General features: G+C 35.3%; 2 protein-coding genes across 3 annotated transcripts; both read left to right on the forward strand.

Moving 5' to 3' along the window:
• The first annotated feature begins 640 nt into the window (after positions 1-640).
• Positions 641-5454, forward strand: LOC103959161 (MLO-like protein 8). 2 transcript variants are annotated; one of them, XM_048575580.1, is made up of 16 exons: positions 641-1069; positions 1785-1842; positions 1949-2151; positions 2237-2353; positions 2526-2586; positions 2700-2788; positions 2932-3006; positions 3086-3174; positions 3284-3333; positions 3435-3475; positions 3555-3728; positions 3985-4020; positions 4246-4281; positions 4381-4448; positions 4588-4648; positions 4856-5454. In XM_048575580.1, the coding sequence occupies exons 1-16, from the start codon at positions 875-877 to the stop codon at positions 5258-5260; spliced, it is 1758 nt and encodes a 585-aa protein (XP_048431537.1). In that variant the 5' UTR covers positions 641-874; the 3' UTR covers positions 5261-5454. The 2 variants fall into 2 exon arrangements, with proteins under 2 accessions (XP_048431537.1, XP_009369784.2); XM_009371509.3 differs by lacking the exon at positions 3985-4020.
• A 7234-nt stretch (positions 5455-12688) lies between these two features.
• LOC103959160 (RING-H2 finger protein ATL80-like) lies at positions 12689-13662 on the forward strand. The gene has a single exon (XM_048575296.1). The coding sequence runs from the start codon at positions 12871-12873 to the stop codon at positions 13525-13527; it is 657 nt and encodes a 218-aa protein (XP_048431253.1). The 5' UTR covers positions 12689-12870; the 3' UTR covers positions 13528-13662.
• The last annotated feature ends 3453 nt before the right edge of the window (positions 13663-17115 follow it).

Consider the following 17115-nt stretch of genomic DNA (forward strand, 5'->3'; position numbering starts at 1 on the left):
TGAATTGGTGGATTTTGTGAAAAGGATTTGGAAATGATTTATTTCAATATAATTATTTAATAAGTTGAAAAAATACTGTAAATTACAATTTATCCACGCTTTCCCATGTCATTTTTCTGTTTTGTATTTTGTTTTTTCACGGCTGTCAAAGGGAGACGACCCGATTGGTCAGCCAGCCAAAGAGCTGGGCACCAAACCAAAGAGGTAATCCCGAACCCAAAGCGTTTGACCTCAGTAACTCACCCTAATTACATCGATTCAAACAATAAATTTGTCCTTAAGTAGTGCTTACAATGCAAGCAAAATCTGTCTTAATTCAGAAAAACACTGCCAACTTTTTAAATTAATTTGCTTAATGTTTTGTTTAACCAGGTATTTAAGACAAAACAAAACGAAACCCCTTGATTACTTTTATTTGCTCTCACCCTTTCACCAAATCAAAAATGCTGCTTATTTAAATAAGAGATTTATTATTGACATTTAAAAATATATATATATATTTTAAATTTTCTTTTATTAGAAAAAAAAATACACTTACAAAAAATATAAAACGAAATTTTAAAAGATTAATAACAGTTCACTTAAATAAAAGGAATTAATTTGAAAAATGGGGTTTTCTTGGTGAAGAACATAATCCAAGAAACCGTGTCCAAATCACCAACTCACCATTGTTCTGAAAGCCTCCGTCTTCAAATTTCTATCTCTGCAGACTACGCAGATTAGAGTGGTTTTTGAATATCGTAAGCCTTAAATCTTCAAAACCCAGAAAGGAAATACAGTAAAGTCACCATCTTTCCAAATATTAAGTTGCACAGATTGTTCAATCACAGACCAGCCGCCTCTATTCTCTCTCTGAAGCTCAAGATTCGAAAAGATGGTGCCTTTCTCTCTGCTGGGTGTGAGCTTATGCCTTGTTGCTGGGTTGCTGGATACAGCCATGGGAGCAGGAAAGACCACCTCGTACTCGAGGGAGCTCGACCGTACACCCACCTGGGCTGTTGCTGGTGTCTGTGCTGTTATCATCATCATCTCATTGATTTTGGAGAAGGTCCTACACAAAGTTGGAATAGTAAGTTTAATTTCTCTGTAACTGTAGTTAAACAATTTACCCTTATCAATTGTAGTCCGTTTCTTGCAGTTTTGCGGAGTAACTGGTTTTGGTCACGTAGCTGCCATGGTTAATTTTCTTCAAAATTTTAGATCGCAGCTCAAGTTTTCTGTGTGCTAGCATAGTTTTACTTTCTGCTATATGACAAGGAAATTTAAAACAAACGAAATTGAAAGGACGAAATTTTATTTTCTAGAATTTGCAAATTTTTTTGTTTGGTTAATCTAAAAAAACAGTGGAATTTGATAACGAAATTTATTATTTTAAACTCTCACTCGTAGAAATTTAGAAATAACATCTATATTTAAACTTGGAAATTGGATGTCCAAATTTAGTTTTTAACTAGGAAATTATAAATTAAGTTGTTTAGTGGAAAAGAAAGTGTGAAATGTTTGAATTTGAATGAAAGGGAAAAGGGTTCATATCAATATTTCTTAAATATATTTAATCTGACATATTTATCTGCTTGATGGGGGTATCTTGTTCAATGTCATGGCCGCTTATGAATTTACAATTTTACATTTACTTTTCGCATTCTTTCATTTTCGGTTTTGTTTCAGTACAAATGCTTACTTGAAACCAGGAATTTGATGTGTTAAGAACAATTTGCTAATTTGACAGTGTGGCTTTACGCTTCTTTTGATTTACTACTTAATTCAAAAAACTTTCGATGCAGTGGCTTACGGATAGGCACAAGAGAGCGCTGTTTGAATCTCTTGAGAAGGTTAAAGCAGGTAACAATCATGTTTGTCCAGGAAACTGATTCAGTGGGTTCTGATTTGAAACTTTGCAAGAAATATCAAGTTATGGATAGACATTTGACTTGTGAAATTGTTGCAGAGTTGATGATTCTAGGTTTTATTTCGCTGATCCTGACTTTCGGGCAGAGTTACATTGCCAAAATATGTATTCCACTCAATGTTGCAGACACTATGCTGCCATGTAGAGTAGATGATAAGGAGGAGGAGTCAACTAGTCACCGGAGACTCTTATGGTACGAACGCAGATCTTTAGCTGCTGCCTCTGATTATAAATGCAAGACTGTAAGTTCATCTTCTTCATCACCACTGAACTTCAGCAGTTTTATTTACAATTGAGAACTGGTCATAATTTGATTTTTGTTAACAGGGATACGAGCCACTTATAACAGTTAATGGATTGCACCAACTGCACATCCTCATATTCTTCTTAGCCGCCTTTCACGTGCTATACAGTCTTATCACGATGCTGCTCGGGAGGCTAAAGGTATAGCAATTAGCTGGATATCAACACATGGATTCTCTTGTGCTCTTTTGAAACTAATGAACTTGAATCAGACTATGTTTCTTGTTAATCAATCTACCTTACTATGCTTAAAGTTTTATTAACTTTGCCTTGAATGGTATGTTCCATATTTGCTGAATGCTTCTTTGTACAGATTCGAGGCTGGAAGCATTGGGAGGCAGAGACTTCAAGTCATAACTATGAGTTTTCCAACGGTATATCAATCCCTTGATGCATACATACCCTCGTCAATATACATATTCTAACATCATGCCTTGATAGCGAAGATCTATGTTGGAAGCTAAACTTGATTACGTTTACTTGGCAGATCCTTCGAGATTCAGACTTACTCACCAGACATCATTTGTTAGAGCACACACCAGTTTCTGGACTAGGATTCCTTTCTTCTTTTATGTCGTAAGGCATCTTCAACTCAATTTTTTATTTTTGCTTTTCTTTCCTTATGACTTACCAAAATACCTCAGGTTGGTAATCTCAGGGTTTTTGGATTCGCTCTCATAGTATATGTTAAACTGAGCTTCTTATAACATGTTTTGCAGGGATGCTTCTTTCGACAATTTTTTAGGTCTGTTAGTAAGGCTGACTACTTAACACTGCGCAATGGATTCATCACTGTGAGTTTCATCAGTTTTACAAAATTTCAGAACCATATTGAATGTGACATTTCAATTTATCGAAATGCCCAATGTACAGGTCCATTTAGGTGCAGGAAAGAAATTTAACTTCCAAAAATATATCAAGAGATCATTAGAGGATGACTTCAAGGTCGTCGTTGGAGTTAGGTAATATCAATATTTGTTATCTGCTTTTAATTCTATCACCAGCTATCTTTTACTAGAAAATCTTGCCTCGTTTAGTTTGTCCTGAATTATTTCTTCATGTCGTTGGCAGTCCTCTATTGTGGGCATCATTTGTGATCTTTTTGCTCCTTAATGTTAAAGGTTAGCTACTTCTTTCCGAGAAAATCCTTTTGCAGAATATTATTATAACTTTAGAGTTCAATTTAATCGATTGACTTTGCTGTATAATAATGTTCTTTCAGGATGGCAGGCACTCTTTTGGGCATCCTTGATCCCTCTCATTGTAAGAAAGCGTCCTTCATTAGAAAATTAATCCGGTTTAGTTTGAAAACTGTAGTTTCTGACAGTTTGTGTAATCGCAGATAATTTTGCTTGTTGGAACAAAACTTCAGGCCATCCTGACTAAGATGGCCATTGAAATTACAGAAAGGCATGCTGTGGTTCAAGGGATTCCTCTAGTACAAGGATCTGACAAATATTTTTGGTTTGGTCGGCCTCAATTGATTCTTAATCTTATCCATTTCGCGCTGTTTCAGGTATTGGATTGCCTTGTCTTTGCAGATTCTAGATTCGGGATTTAATCTTTTATTCAAATAGGATCATCTTAAATACTTTCTTGAATGAAGGTAGATGATGGCGTTATTGTTTGCTGGAAACTTTAGTAAAGAACATCCCGATCTTAAGAGTTGTTGATCTGGTGTTTAAAATGATCTGTCACGCTCTATGTTCAATTTTCAAACAAGTCTTTGTCTTTGTATTAGTTGAGAGATTGAAAAATTTCTGTTAATACAGATCCCGCATGTTTGTGGCTGCATAATTTCAGTTCAGGTAGATGTTATGCACTTTAAACAGAAGAACACAAAAGTATTCATCCTAAATTGTTGCTACCAGATATCTGTGAACCGGTGTTAACAAGTAGTCAATATCTAAATCTTGTATCTGACCTGCATTCCGGCCAACCTCTGAATTTGTATGAATTTCTCGGGAGTTATGTGTTGATTTCTCTCATATTTTCTTTTGCTGGTCGTCTAATCGGTATTCTGGTATGTGCAGAACGCATTCCAAATTATATACTTTTTCTGGATATGGGTAATGCTCTGTTCCCACTTACTTAATGTTTCTATCACTTTGAATTTTGAAGTGCACTTCATGTCTAATACTCAAATCTTGGATGAAACTTTGCTGCAGTATTCATTTGGGTTGAAATCTTGCTTCCATGCCAATTTCAAGCTCGCAATCGCAAAAGTAATTCTCGGGTAAGCCTTTTCTCCCTTGATTTTTTATGTTCTTGGCTGGCTCTAACGGGAGTTGTTTGCTATACTATTGAGGTCAAATTGGTAAGTATATATATATTTTGTTAGATTGATATGTAATTATATGTAAACAATTTTGCAGGGTTGGTGTTCTATGTTTGTGCAGCTACATTACACTTCCTCTGTATGCCCTTGTAACTCAGGTATTATTTTCGTTTATTTTCTCAATACTCAGTTTCTCCAGGTGGTAAAGTCACTAGAAATTTTACAGGGAGGCATGGCATCGAGCCCTCCACCAACCCCGGTGTCAAGCACTAAAAATCTTAGTTCTCTTCTTGAGTTTTTTAGGTCCTGTCTCTTGCTTTATACGATTGAACTTGATGTAAAATTGTTGTGGTGAACGTTTGCAGATGGGTTCACACATGAAAAGGTCCATCTTTGATGAACAAACATCCAAGGCCCTTGAGAAGTGGCACATGGCGGTGAAAAAGAAGACGCACGGAGGCAAGTCTCCTACCCGAACCCGAGGTGGTGAAAGCTCCACCATTTCAACGATGCGCTCCTCTACCTTGGGAGGACCCACGCTGCATCGCTTCAAAACAACTGGTCACTCAACTCGCTCAGCCGCCATTGAGGACCATGAGACATCTGATCCCGAAACTGATCCTATGTCACCTTCATCAACAACACACTTGATTGTAAGAGTGGATCAAATTGAGCAACAAACCGAGATAAATGAACCCCACGATGAGGAACAGACCAATATTCCAGACGATTTCTCGTTCATCCAACCTGCCCTGGATAAAGAAATATGATACCAGGGAGAAATATTAGAATTATTTGAAATGCAGCTACCTGTAGTTGCATATTTTGTACATGAAATTTCTTGTTCTCCCTAGGACTCGGCTTGCGGCCTATTCATATCTCCAGAGTACATGTCTGCTGCTCAACGGAACACAGTATATTGGTTGAGTTTCAAGAGTAATGCTAATTTTATTTTGGTGTTTAATGTTGGAGATGAGAGGTTCAGTGCAATCCTACTTTCGTATCATTTTCGAACTTTCAGTCTCTCGACAGGCCTGCCCTTGGTCGGAGGTTTAGACTGTTTAGTTGGGGCGGAAGAATGTGAAGCTTTTCTAGGTTAAATCACGTTTGGGAGACGAGGGAAGAAGACTGTAAGTTGTTGGCCAACAACCACTGACGACAGAAAAATCGTGTAAATTAATCAAACAAGCCATGAGCTCCTACAGACCCATATATATAAATTGCATTCGATGTTGACTGTGATTTTGGAGCTCCTAAAGATGATACTCGAACACTTCGAGTGATCGAAACTTTTGCTGGAATGAATAATGATTGTTCTTTGCACCACTTCTCTATGGCACGCTACCAAACCAAAGAATTATTAGTAATAGTAAAAATCTATCCCATTACCAAATTGTAATGGGTAAAGAAACAGTTCCTATTATGACATTTGTACGGTAAAATGATGTCACCTTGTCATGGAATGAGGAATGAATTCTTCCATTTGAATTGGCAAATATGTGTTTTCTGAGATTACTTTTGATTTTGCAAAACTTTATAATAATATCATGTACTTGTTTTCCATGTTTGAATTCTTGTAGATCAGATCTGTATGTTAATTGGATTAGAATGCGGATTTAATTGGGGAGTTTTACTCAAAAGTAACCGACAGCACTTTTTTTACCTAAAGAGGGTTAATTAATTATCTGTAAATACGCTTATATTTTAGGAAAACTAATGAAAAAAGCTTGAAAATTTTGAGTTTTAATGATAAGCACAAAATAAAGGGTAAAGTGAATAGTACCAGAATTGACTTTTTGGTGTAAAAATGTGGTTTTTCGTTAAAGTGTACAGTACGTGGGCTTTTCGTTAAAACTCCCTTATATTTTCATGCAAATATTAGGATGTTAAAAAATTTAATTACTAAAACCCTTAATTATATTCATTGTTTGAAATTTCTTCGATACAATCGATATTTCTTCAAATATCGGAAAAAGCAAAGAAATATATGGAAATGGGGGGTAAAGTGTAAACGTCATCTCATATCAGAGAAACTCTTAAAATTAAGTTAAAAATGACAAATTTCGTCGATATTTCTGATATATATGTTAAATATCGACAAACTGTCATATGATATTCCTTAAAGTTTCATATTAAATTTTCACATTTTTGAGCATGTTTCCATTGTTTCCATAGAAGGTAACTGATATCGATATTGATATATTCATTGATATTTTCACAAATTTGCATATTGATATTCCAACCAATACTCATATTTTAAACATTGATTATACCAGTTATACTTCTTGAAATTAACAAGTTTCTGAATATGAGAGTTGAATACATGTGGGGTTCTGTTCAGTCTTATAGGCATGCATGTGGTGTTCTGTACTGTAATGGACTATAATTAAGAGCCTTCTCAGTTGAACCAAAAAGGATTAAGAATGGGAATTTATTAAAGCAGACGTAATTAGGTTAATTATTAAGAGTGGATAACCGAACTTGAGACCTTATTTAACATTCAAGAAATTATTGAAAACTGTTTACAATCGATTACATAGATGATTTTCTCTATACAAACACAATACATTAGACTCTCTCTCTCTCTCTCTCTCTACCGCAATTTACAGATAACATTGATTCAATTTAATACCTACCTGGACAAGAGGTTTGTTAGCTCCATCATCTTTTATGTTCAAAACCAACACAGGCCATAGTATAATCCATTCCATCCCTTAGAGTAGTCTAAATAACCTTTACATACGAAGAGTAGCTGTCCTCATATCTGTTGTGCTCCTAAAAGCTCTCAATCATTTCAGTAAAGTGTTGAGATTCTCACAGGTCTCTTTTGGCCTGAGTCTTTGTATATGAAGTGGAAAACCGTGGAGTTTGAGATAACGACTCTAGGTGGAGTGGACCACATGAAGAAAAAGATTACTTGATCAAGTGCAAAACGATCTTTTGTTTACACGAAAATTCTAGTAAGTTCCCGTGCATGCTTTGTATACGGAAGGCAAGATTCGAAGTTTGGCTCTGCTGCCTCACCCACCTATTCCCTTTTGCAACAGGTCAATTGGTTTTGATTGCATTTCTATGTCACACTATTCCCCAAAACCCAACTCCTAAACTGCCCTTGCATTACCTAACTTCCCCTTTTCACCCAACATATATCAAATTGTTTATTAGTTGGTTCTGTATGGCATTTTGGTTTTCAATTACATCAATGACATGACCGTGTTGAGCTCGAGCAACCATGTCGTTTCAAACATGGTCCAAACCTACACATAACACAAGCATATTGTCGTGTGATATAACTTGTCGTATCTTTAATTGTATATAAGTTTATAACCATAAAGAAACCGCATGATTTGAAGGCGCCTTATTAGTTTCAAATTTATCTTTTCTTAATTAATTAGGCATGTTCAACCCAAATAAAAGGCACGTACGCATGGAACCTTCTAGCTGAAGAAACTTTTAGATCACGACTCAGTTTCTAAGACAAAAAAGAAAAGAAAACATATATGCATAGATTTGTACAACAAGAAAAGTAGTTGTGAAATAGATAGATATGAACAACCCACAAAGACAGATTAATTTGGTAGTAATTAAAACAGAGCTGAAATTAAGGACTTAAGTAATTCACCTTCAAGTTTTCCAGAAACAAAATTAATGACCGATAAAGTTGACCGAAAGAGAATACAAAATCAACAAGCAGCATGCAAGTCATGAGTTGGTCAATAAGGCCATGCAGTTTATAATTTGCCTATTGTGGTAACATATCTCTTGTTGTATGGCATGCATGCCCTCGATGAAATCGTAAGTAGTATAATTTGGATCCGATTTTCCGACCTTCCTCTCGTCTTATGGTTGATTGCAAACCATTTGATTGCCTCAAAGTACCAACTCCAACCATAAAGGTGAGGGGAGAGGTAGAAAAGTCGGATGGTATTTTATGCAAATAGTTAGACACGTTGCAAGTACCTGCAGCACCCTTGTAGGCAAGGCAAGATTTGAGTTGGGCGTTGCCTTACCCACCTTCCCTTTACACCCAACACATTAAAATGTTCAATACGGTAATGCTTGCATTGCAATGTCTAAACCCTAAACCCAACTCAAAAACTGCCCTTGCGTTACCCATGCATCTTCCCCTTTTTCACCCAACACATCAAATTGATTTAGTTCGTTTTGACTGCATTTTGGTTTTAAGTTACATCGATGACATGAGCGTGTTGAGTTTGTATCAACCATATCCATATATATGATCCAAACCGACATTTTGTCCTCAATATATACTTCATTCCTACCATGAAACATGCCCTATCATGAATCTATCTTTCTCACATAACCAGTCAAGTGAAAAGCTTGAAGAATTTCTCATAAGCTTATTTTTCTTCATAAACACTATGCAATCGAGATACATAACTATATCAACTGCCAAATTTAAAGACATAATTGGTTACTCATCCGGTGAAATAAATTTTATATATTTATGGGAATTGATCTCCACACACATTTTTCTTCCTCTACGTTATATATCTTATTTATTTTTTATTTTTGAATTAAAAAAGGAAAATCAAGAAATAAAAATAAATGGAGATGAAGGGAAATGATCTTCATGTCTTCCAATATCTTTTTTCTGATGCTATTGGCATTAGACTATTAGTGGTGGGTGCAACACATGTGCAATGCGGTTGGAAGTGGGATTGTCCTATTGTATTTAGCCTAATAAAGTGTCTAAATTCATACTAATTAGCTTATCAAAAGATTTCTTGACTAAAATAAATGCATGCATCAAGCTATAATGTCACGATTTTCCTCGCTCTTTTTTGCGGTTTACCACAAGTCAAGATTCTAATGATTTCGGAAATAATTAGTGGAGCAAGTGGTTGAACTTGGCGACTTGGTGCCTTACTCTTTCAGCATGTGTGATTTACGATTATGTGTCACACGTACAATTAGTCATCTCATAACTCTTAATTCAGTGTTATTTTTCCTTTTAATGTAGAAAAAAATTTCAAACTCGAAGTTCTTTGATAGTGAACAAAAAAAATGAAATAATGAATAATCCTCTAACGGTAACGATGTTTGAAATATGTTCTAAAAGTTAATTATGAGATAATACTTTACAAATTTTTTTAACGGTGTTTTTTTTTTTTCCCACCTCACCCCACCCACACCAGGCCTCGAACCTGGGACCTAATCTACCCCACGCCTTACCCATATTTCACATATTAAACAAAGTTAATTAGTTTAATCTAAAGATAAATATTATTGTTTAAGGACGTCTCATTAAATGTTATATGCTTAAATAATGTCTAAGGAGTCACTTAATACTACAGTCTAGTGTTATTTCTTTTTACTTATAAGTGAGATCTCTTATGTTTAATTCTCACCAAAAACGAATTTGAACCACATTATTGTTAGCCCATTATGAGGTTATGTCCACCCCCATCCTCTTTAGTGTAGATAAAAAATAAATAAGTCTAAGGAATATGTAATAGAGAGAATGTAATCTAAGAAAGTTAGATTCATGATACCTTTCTTTCTCATATAGATACTATAAATGTTCCTAATCATAGTATTGCTAATTAGGCATTGACAATCCTATAAGATCAGTACATGCTATGTATTCTCTCTTCAAAGAGTGACTAGTCTTGAGTCAATGGTGTGAAAGATATCAATATGTAGGTGCTGGATAGAGAGTAAGTTCACTGAATGCAATCAACATGAGTTCTCGTACTCATGTTATACGAGAACTAACTAGTTAGGATAATGCAAAGTAATTATTTGACCTAAGGCACCACAATTGTCATGTGGATACGTATTTAATTATTTGATGATGCATCACAACCTCATGGTTTGTTGCTCTCATTGTTGGGATTAGTGATTTATTCAAAGAGGCATGTGAGTGTACAATAAGGGATCTATAACGTTCAACTACTGAAGAAGAATACTCTACGATATGATTCAAGAGTCTCTGGCCATAGCACATGAATAGGATTTAGGAAGTATGTTTGATATCACATTCACATGAATCGCATAGATAAGAGAATCACATATGATAGTAAACATGAAAAAACTACCAACCAAACAATGTGATTAAGAGTATTGACTATATTGCATTGTAATTCCAGTTGACAAGGAGCCAAGGAGTAAAGAAGCAACAGAATGAAGGCCTTGGGTGAATAATCTTTGCTTAAGCAAAAGAGGTATTTATAAAGTTACAATGAGGACTCTTCCCTTTCCCTTTCAATTTAGATTAAATCTTGGTTCATCACCCACTAATCTTTAAATTTCATGGTTAAAAATTAGTTTATTGAGTTCATAGTAACTAATTTTCGCATTTAATCTTGTAATGCATGAGATACTCAAAGGACAAAACTTTCCTTCAAACAGTAGTTTTTTCACAATGTGTCATCCCATCATTTTCCTTTTTAGGTTACTACCTCCCATTATTTTAAACATAGTGCTTCCCGAAATGAGGGAAAATTGTGGCCATATTGTAGCACATGAGGAAATAAACATGCAAAAATTTGTGGTCGGTGTATTCTTAATATGTATGAAAGTATTGCTTAAAATTATTATTATTATTAATCACAAGTTTTTTCTTTGATCCTATAACGGGTGTCTAGTATTTTGAAGAAGAGAGACATATCTTGTAAGTGTAGTTTTGTTTGCAATTTCCAAGTTGGTTTAGTTTAGTTTAGTAGGTTTGAAGGTTCGTTATGGAAAGGTGACTTGACTTTGCCCTAAGATGAGTTTAGTAGTTTTAATTATCCTTCCATAGGCCATAGCCTTTCCCATGGGCAACCAAATGAAGTGCCAATTTTCCAAAGCTATTTTTTTTGGACAACTCCCAATTTTCAAAGTTATACCAACTAATACTATAGAAACTTATGTATTTCGGTTGCAGTGTCATTATCTTTCGAACTACCTTTTCATGAAGAAAATTTTCATTGTGTGGAGTATTCGGTCCAAGACATCAAGTGTCATTTTTTTTTAAAGTATCTAATCACTTGTATCATGACACTTGTTATAGTATGATGTTTTATCAGCACATTGAAAAATCTCTCCTCATCATGCATTTGGTTAGATCACATACGTGAAATAATAACAAAGGAAACTGTTAACTGCAACGGATATAGTAAAGTTATTTCGTGTGTTTTTTTTTTTTTTTTTTTTAATCAAGAAAGTTACTTCCCCAATCAAGAACATTTTTAACTCATTAATTCTCTAATTTTTTTGGGCAAACTCACTCATTCTCTTAATGTCCTTGAAAAACTAGTGATTTGAGCATACCGAGTGTAGATAATATAATAATGATGACTTTAAATCGTCTTTGTATTTGTCCTTATCTATGATTAGAATATTCCATTGGTACAAACTACATATACGCACCCGTTCTTTTAATTTATTTTCTAGAGAGATATTTCTCTTTTATTACTCTTAAAATTACCACTGAAGGAGAGGGTATTGGTGCGGCATCTGAATCGTGTGTGATGTGAGAGAGTAGTGAGACCAAAAGTGGGTCAGGATGAATATGACAAATTAGAGATAAGAAGTTTATTGTGTTTGAGTCCGCACAGACACGTGATTCGATTGTCTGATTTTAGAATTTCTCTTTCCTTAGGTCCACCCGTATGGTTTACCCTTCTATCTTTTACCTAGATACTATTTGGGTTGCACGTTAAACGTTTTTAAAGTAGATTTGTTCAAACTTTAAAGGCTGATTGGTGCAAGTTATACTTTGACACTTTAATCTTCCTTTAATACAAAAGAGGGGTATCTTAAGACACAGCCTTGTCCAGACTTTAGACACAAAAAGCAGATTACTTGGATTTAGCATAAATAACATTTTTATTTACGGTCTTGTCTCGATGGTTTTTTTTATGTATAATCTTATTTTGATGGTTAATTTATTTTTCTCGTGACTGCAAATCCGTAATTAAATAAGAATTTGAAACAAAAACAGTGTAAAACCCAATTGATTAAAGAGGTTAATAATTGTTGAAAATGGAAAAGAACAGGGAAGTGAAGCAGTAAAATGAGATTAAAATTGGATTAATTAGAAGAAAAGCATGGTTTGTCAATTGGTTAATGCAGAAAATGATAGTGGCTAAATACAGAAAATCCACTGCCACCTGGGCCGATCCTTTCCGCCTACCTCTCTCTCTCTCCTCTTTCTCTCTCTAAACCCTTATCTTCTCCGAAGTCCAAACATTTTCAATTCAGAAGTTTCAGACCAAACTGCCACTCCTCACTCTCAGCTCTCACGCTCAAAGTATAAAAACCCTTCAGACCCCCCCAAAAAATCCAACCTTTCTTTCTTTCCATTGAATCTTTCCACCTCTGGTTTCTGAAAACGACATTAGATACTCGATATACCGCCGTCTGATCAGCCATGCCTCGCTCTCAGAGATTTCTAGGCAGCAGCACCCCCGCCGCCAACTTCTCAACCGTATCGGCAGCTCCGCCTCCTGAGGCCGTGGCTCTGGAGTCGGATTTAGTTGTCATCCTAGCAGCGCTGCTCTGCGCCGTCATATGCGTGGTGGGTCTTCTCGCCGTCGCCCGCTGCGCCTGGCTCCGCCGCGGCCCCGGCGGCAGAGCCGCTATGAGCTCGGCTTCTTCATCCGCCAACAAGGGCCTCAAGAAGAAGGTCCTCCAGTCCCTCCCCAAGTTCACGTACGGAACCGGCGGCGCCGAGCCGCCGCCAAAGCTGGGTTCGGAGTGCGCCATCTGCTTAGGGGAGTTCGTGGAGGGGCACGAGATCAGGATTCTGCCGCAGTGTGGGCACGTGTTCCACGTTGGATGCATCGACACGTGGCTTGGGTCTCACTCGTCGTGCCCGTCTTGTCGGCAGATCTTGGTGGTTGCTCGGTGTCACAAGTGCGGTGGGTTTCCGGCTCCAATATCTGAATCTGAGGCGGAGCTCAAGGCTCGCCAGGACCACACCAACCATTCAGCTCCTCCTCCGCCGGCGGCGGCGGCAGCTGCACCCACTACTGCCATTAGTATTAGTTCTTCTAATACGGCTCCAACTACCAATTTTCTCCCTTAAAATTTGTTAATTAGGCAAACCAACGTTTTTAATTTTTCTTTAATTAACTCGACCTTTGTTTTCCTTTTTCTGAATTTGTATTTCCTACCAGTCTTTTGTGTACAGAGAGAATCAATGGATCATCATGTTTCTTCATCTCAAATTTTATTTTCCCCAATTGGCACCAAGGCAATGCAGTAGTTGAATGTTTAAGTTCTTCACTATGTTTATCAAAAAGGATGAATATTAGGGGAAAAAAAGAGAGTGAGTGCAACCAAGAAACTACTTGGGATTTGACACAGTGTGCATATATTTTTGTTTAGCTATTTTTATGTAAGTGTCAAATTGTAATTTTCAAGTACATGAAACTAACTTTTTATGTAGTTGATGCAGATGAATATTTGCAACAATTAGACCTTGTATAAAATCTGTATCATTCAGTGACACGTATTATTGTAGCCAGATTCCTAAATTGCTAATTTTTTTTTTTTTTGTAAAAATGACACGTGTGACTTGGTTAGTAAATTTCAAAATCTTTCTTCAATTGTAATAAGACAAACTATGTGGTTATGCTTGATTAGTTAGTTAATTAACATTTCAAATGCATAAATCTCCCACTTGTCTTTCCCTAAGTTAATATATCACAAAAAGAGAGGTTGCTTTCTGCCATGGTTCCAAAGCAATACCCAATTATGATTTTTCCATTTTAAAACATTATAAAACATGAGATGACAAAAAATTCATGAAGAATTCCATTTTAAAAGAGTCATCCAGTGTTGCTCTTTATATATATATATATATATATATAGATATATATGATTTTTCCATGTTGCTTGAAGTGGGCAAAGGGTCAATGGGGTCATAGATGCTTGGAAATTTTGGAGTGGAAATTGAAATAAAATTGAGGCCTAACTTAGAGAGGTCAGATCGTTGGACTTTGAAGCACAACCATCATAAGTTGGGAATTTTAATTGATTTGTTTCTACTTTTGTTGGAACTTTGTGGAGCACTTTTTGCAAGTTTGAGTGCCATTGAAGCTAAACCATCGCAAAGCTTCAAAAAAAAAAAAAAAAATGCTGAATTTTGTAAAAGTAGAGCCAACAGAATCACGACAGGTTTTAGTGATTGCTAGAATTTCTTCAAGCACAAGCATGGTCACTCAATGGAGAAAATATACTCTTCAAAGTTCAAACCCCTTTTGATTTTCTGGTGAAAACTTTAGTTGCATTTCCTCTTTAACATGACAATACTTGTATTCAGCCTACGACGGAATCGTTCTTTCTACAAAAAAATAATCAAATTGGTGATCCATCCTTTTTTTTTTTTCATTTGGTAATCTAAACCCTAAACCCTAATAAAATCTTGATTTTAGTAATAAGTAACATTCTCATAATGAAAGTTAGTTTGTTGATGCATATAAATGACTAAACAATCTCTAATTTGATTGAGTTTTTGCTAGAGATGAGGAAATAAACAAATTTTATTACAATAGTTTACAAGAACAACACAGCCTTATCCCACTAAGTGAAGTCGGCTCTATGAATCTTAGAACGTCACTGCGCTCGATTTTGCGCCATGTCTGCCATGTCTTTGTGTAGAGTCTCTTTCCAGATCTTCCTTTATCCCTTTTGTCCTAATTTCTGTCTAAAAAATCGTATCTTCTAACCATAGCATCTATAGGTCTTACTACAACAGTTTACACAATAAAAATACTTCCCACTAAACGAAGTCGGCTCTATGAATCTTAGAACGCCACTGCGCTCGGTTTTGCATCATGTCCTCCATGTCTTTTTTAGAGTCTATTTCCAGGTTTTCCTCTATCCCTTTTGTCCTAAATTCTGTCTAAAAAATCGTATCTTCTAAGCATAGAATCTATAGGTCTTACTAAAACAGTTTACACAATAAAAATACAGTAACCACAACTAGGTAGACAAAGATGCCCACTCGTAGAGTGAACGCAAATCTTGTCATTCTAACACTGATTGACTCCTTACAGTTGCCGTTTACTGTAAATCACAAATTAACGCGTACATGATAACTTATAAAACATAAAAAATTGAGATGAATACCCATTTGTCAATAAAAAGTAAGGTTTCTTGCATGTAAAGGGAGCCAAAAAAGCTAATTTCTTTTTGTGCTAGAAACTTCTGAGCTGTATTTCCACCATCCTACCTGGCAATCTTCTCTAGTTAGTTGTACAAATGTACAGTAAATAAAATCATAAAAAAGAAAAGGCAGCCGTTGCAATTCCAATTCCCTCGTTCATTTATTTTAAATTAAAAGAAAAAGGCAAATGACAAGACCTGGATTTATCTCATCCTCTCAACATGATGAACTTTAGAAAGTGCCGATATTCATCCTACTCAAAAGCACATCAATTTCTCTACTTTCTGCTGCCCTTTCAAGTAACTTACTGAAAATAAAAAGAGGAAAATGATAATTTAATCTGAAAGTACAAAGAAAAAAAAATGCTCCCGGAAACTGCCGGCCGTATAATTCGAGGTTATCTTTTTAGAATAAAGATAAGCACTGAGATGAAAATCAAACTACAAACAAACCAAATATAAAACTATAAATAATACTTTATCAACTGAAAATATAGAAAGCTGTAGAATTGTTAAGGAGGCTAAATAATCTGTAGAGGCTACATCTTGCCATACTTATAATTTGAGGTTATCTTTTTAGAATAAAGATAAGCATTGCAAGTTGAAAACTGGACTACAAACAAACCGAATATAAAACTATGAATAACACTTTATTAACTGAAAATATAGAAAGCTACAAAATTATCAAGGAGGCTACATAATTTGTAGAGGCTACACCTTGCCAGACTTGTTCATAAGTGAATAACAAGCAATTTTTTATTTATTTATAATAAACTAAACCCTAATCTCTAAACGAAAACCTAATTATAATGGGTTGGGCCCAAATCCTAAACTTATTACTCTTCAGCACTGCGAAATTGCATCTTGAGAAAAGCGTTTTCACATAACTAAGAACATTTCTTTTTTAATAACTTGCCACTCAGTACTACGATCTTGTGGTATTCATTTTCACTTGAAAATGAAGGTCTTAGGTTTGAATCTTGTAGATAGCGAATTCGATACCAAATTAGGTTACCTATTATGTAGCTTTACCAAACTCCATCTCCTTTTAGTGTAAAAATATCGATGTACTCAAAAAAATAAAAAAAAATAAAAAACTTTGTAAGTGCTTTAGATTGAACATAATACTGAAGATTGTACATAATCACTTACCTACCTAAGTATCTCACTGGTCATGGTATTAGATAATAAAAAAAACGTTTATTTCTTGATAGTTCATAAGTGCTTTAGATTTTAAAAATGTTACTGATGTTTGTACAGAATCACTTACCTCCTTACCTAAATATATAACCGGTCACTTGGGCTGATTCAAAAATGCTTCTAAAAATATCAGAAAAATGTTTTCAAGCTTTCGATTACTTACCCAACCAAAATATCTCACTGGTCAAATAAAAAAAAAAAAAACCTTAAAAAGCAACTTATATCCCTGATTTCCATACTCTCTGTGGTATCATATTTTTGAAATAATATTTTATAATGTTAACATGAGAATTAACATTAAATT

Source organism: the organism of the source record quoted next, unplaced genomic scaffold (assembly GCF_019419815.1).
Source record: "Pyrus x bretschneideri cultivar Hongxiangsu unplaced genomic scaffold, Pyrus_bretschneideri_v1 Contig8, whole genome shotgun sequence".
Lineage (NCBI taxonomy): Eukaryota > Viridiplantae > Streptophyta > Magnoliopsida > Rosales > Rosaceae > Pyrus > Pyrus x bretschneideri.

What these genes read in the sequence shown, in the direction of transcription:
- LOC103959160 (XM_048575296.1), top strand. Translation starts at nt 12,871, where the DNA reads ATGCCTCGCTCTCAGAGATTTCTAGGCAGCAGCACCCCCGCCGCCAAC.
- LOC103959161 (XM_048575580.1), top strand. Translation starts at nt 875, where the DNA reads ATGGTGCCTTTCTCTCTGCTGGGTGTGAGCTTATGCCTTGTTGCTGGG. An exon ending in AAGGTCGTCGTTGGAGTTAG is followed by an intron (nt 3,175 to 3,283) that starts GTAATATCAATA and finishes TGTCGTTGGCAG; the next exon opens with TCCTCTATTGTGGGCATCAT. An exon ending in TATACTTTTTCTGGATATGG is followed by an intron (nt 4,282 to 4,380) that starts GTAATGCTCTGT and finishes ACTTTGCTGCAG; the next exon opens with TATTCATTTGGGTTGAAATC.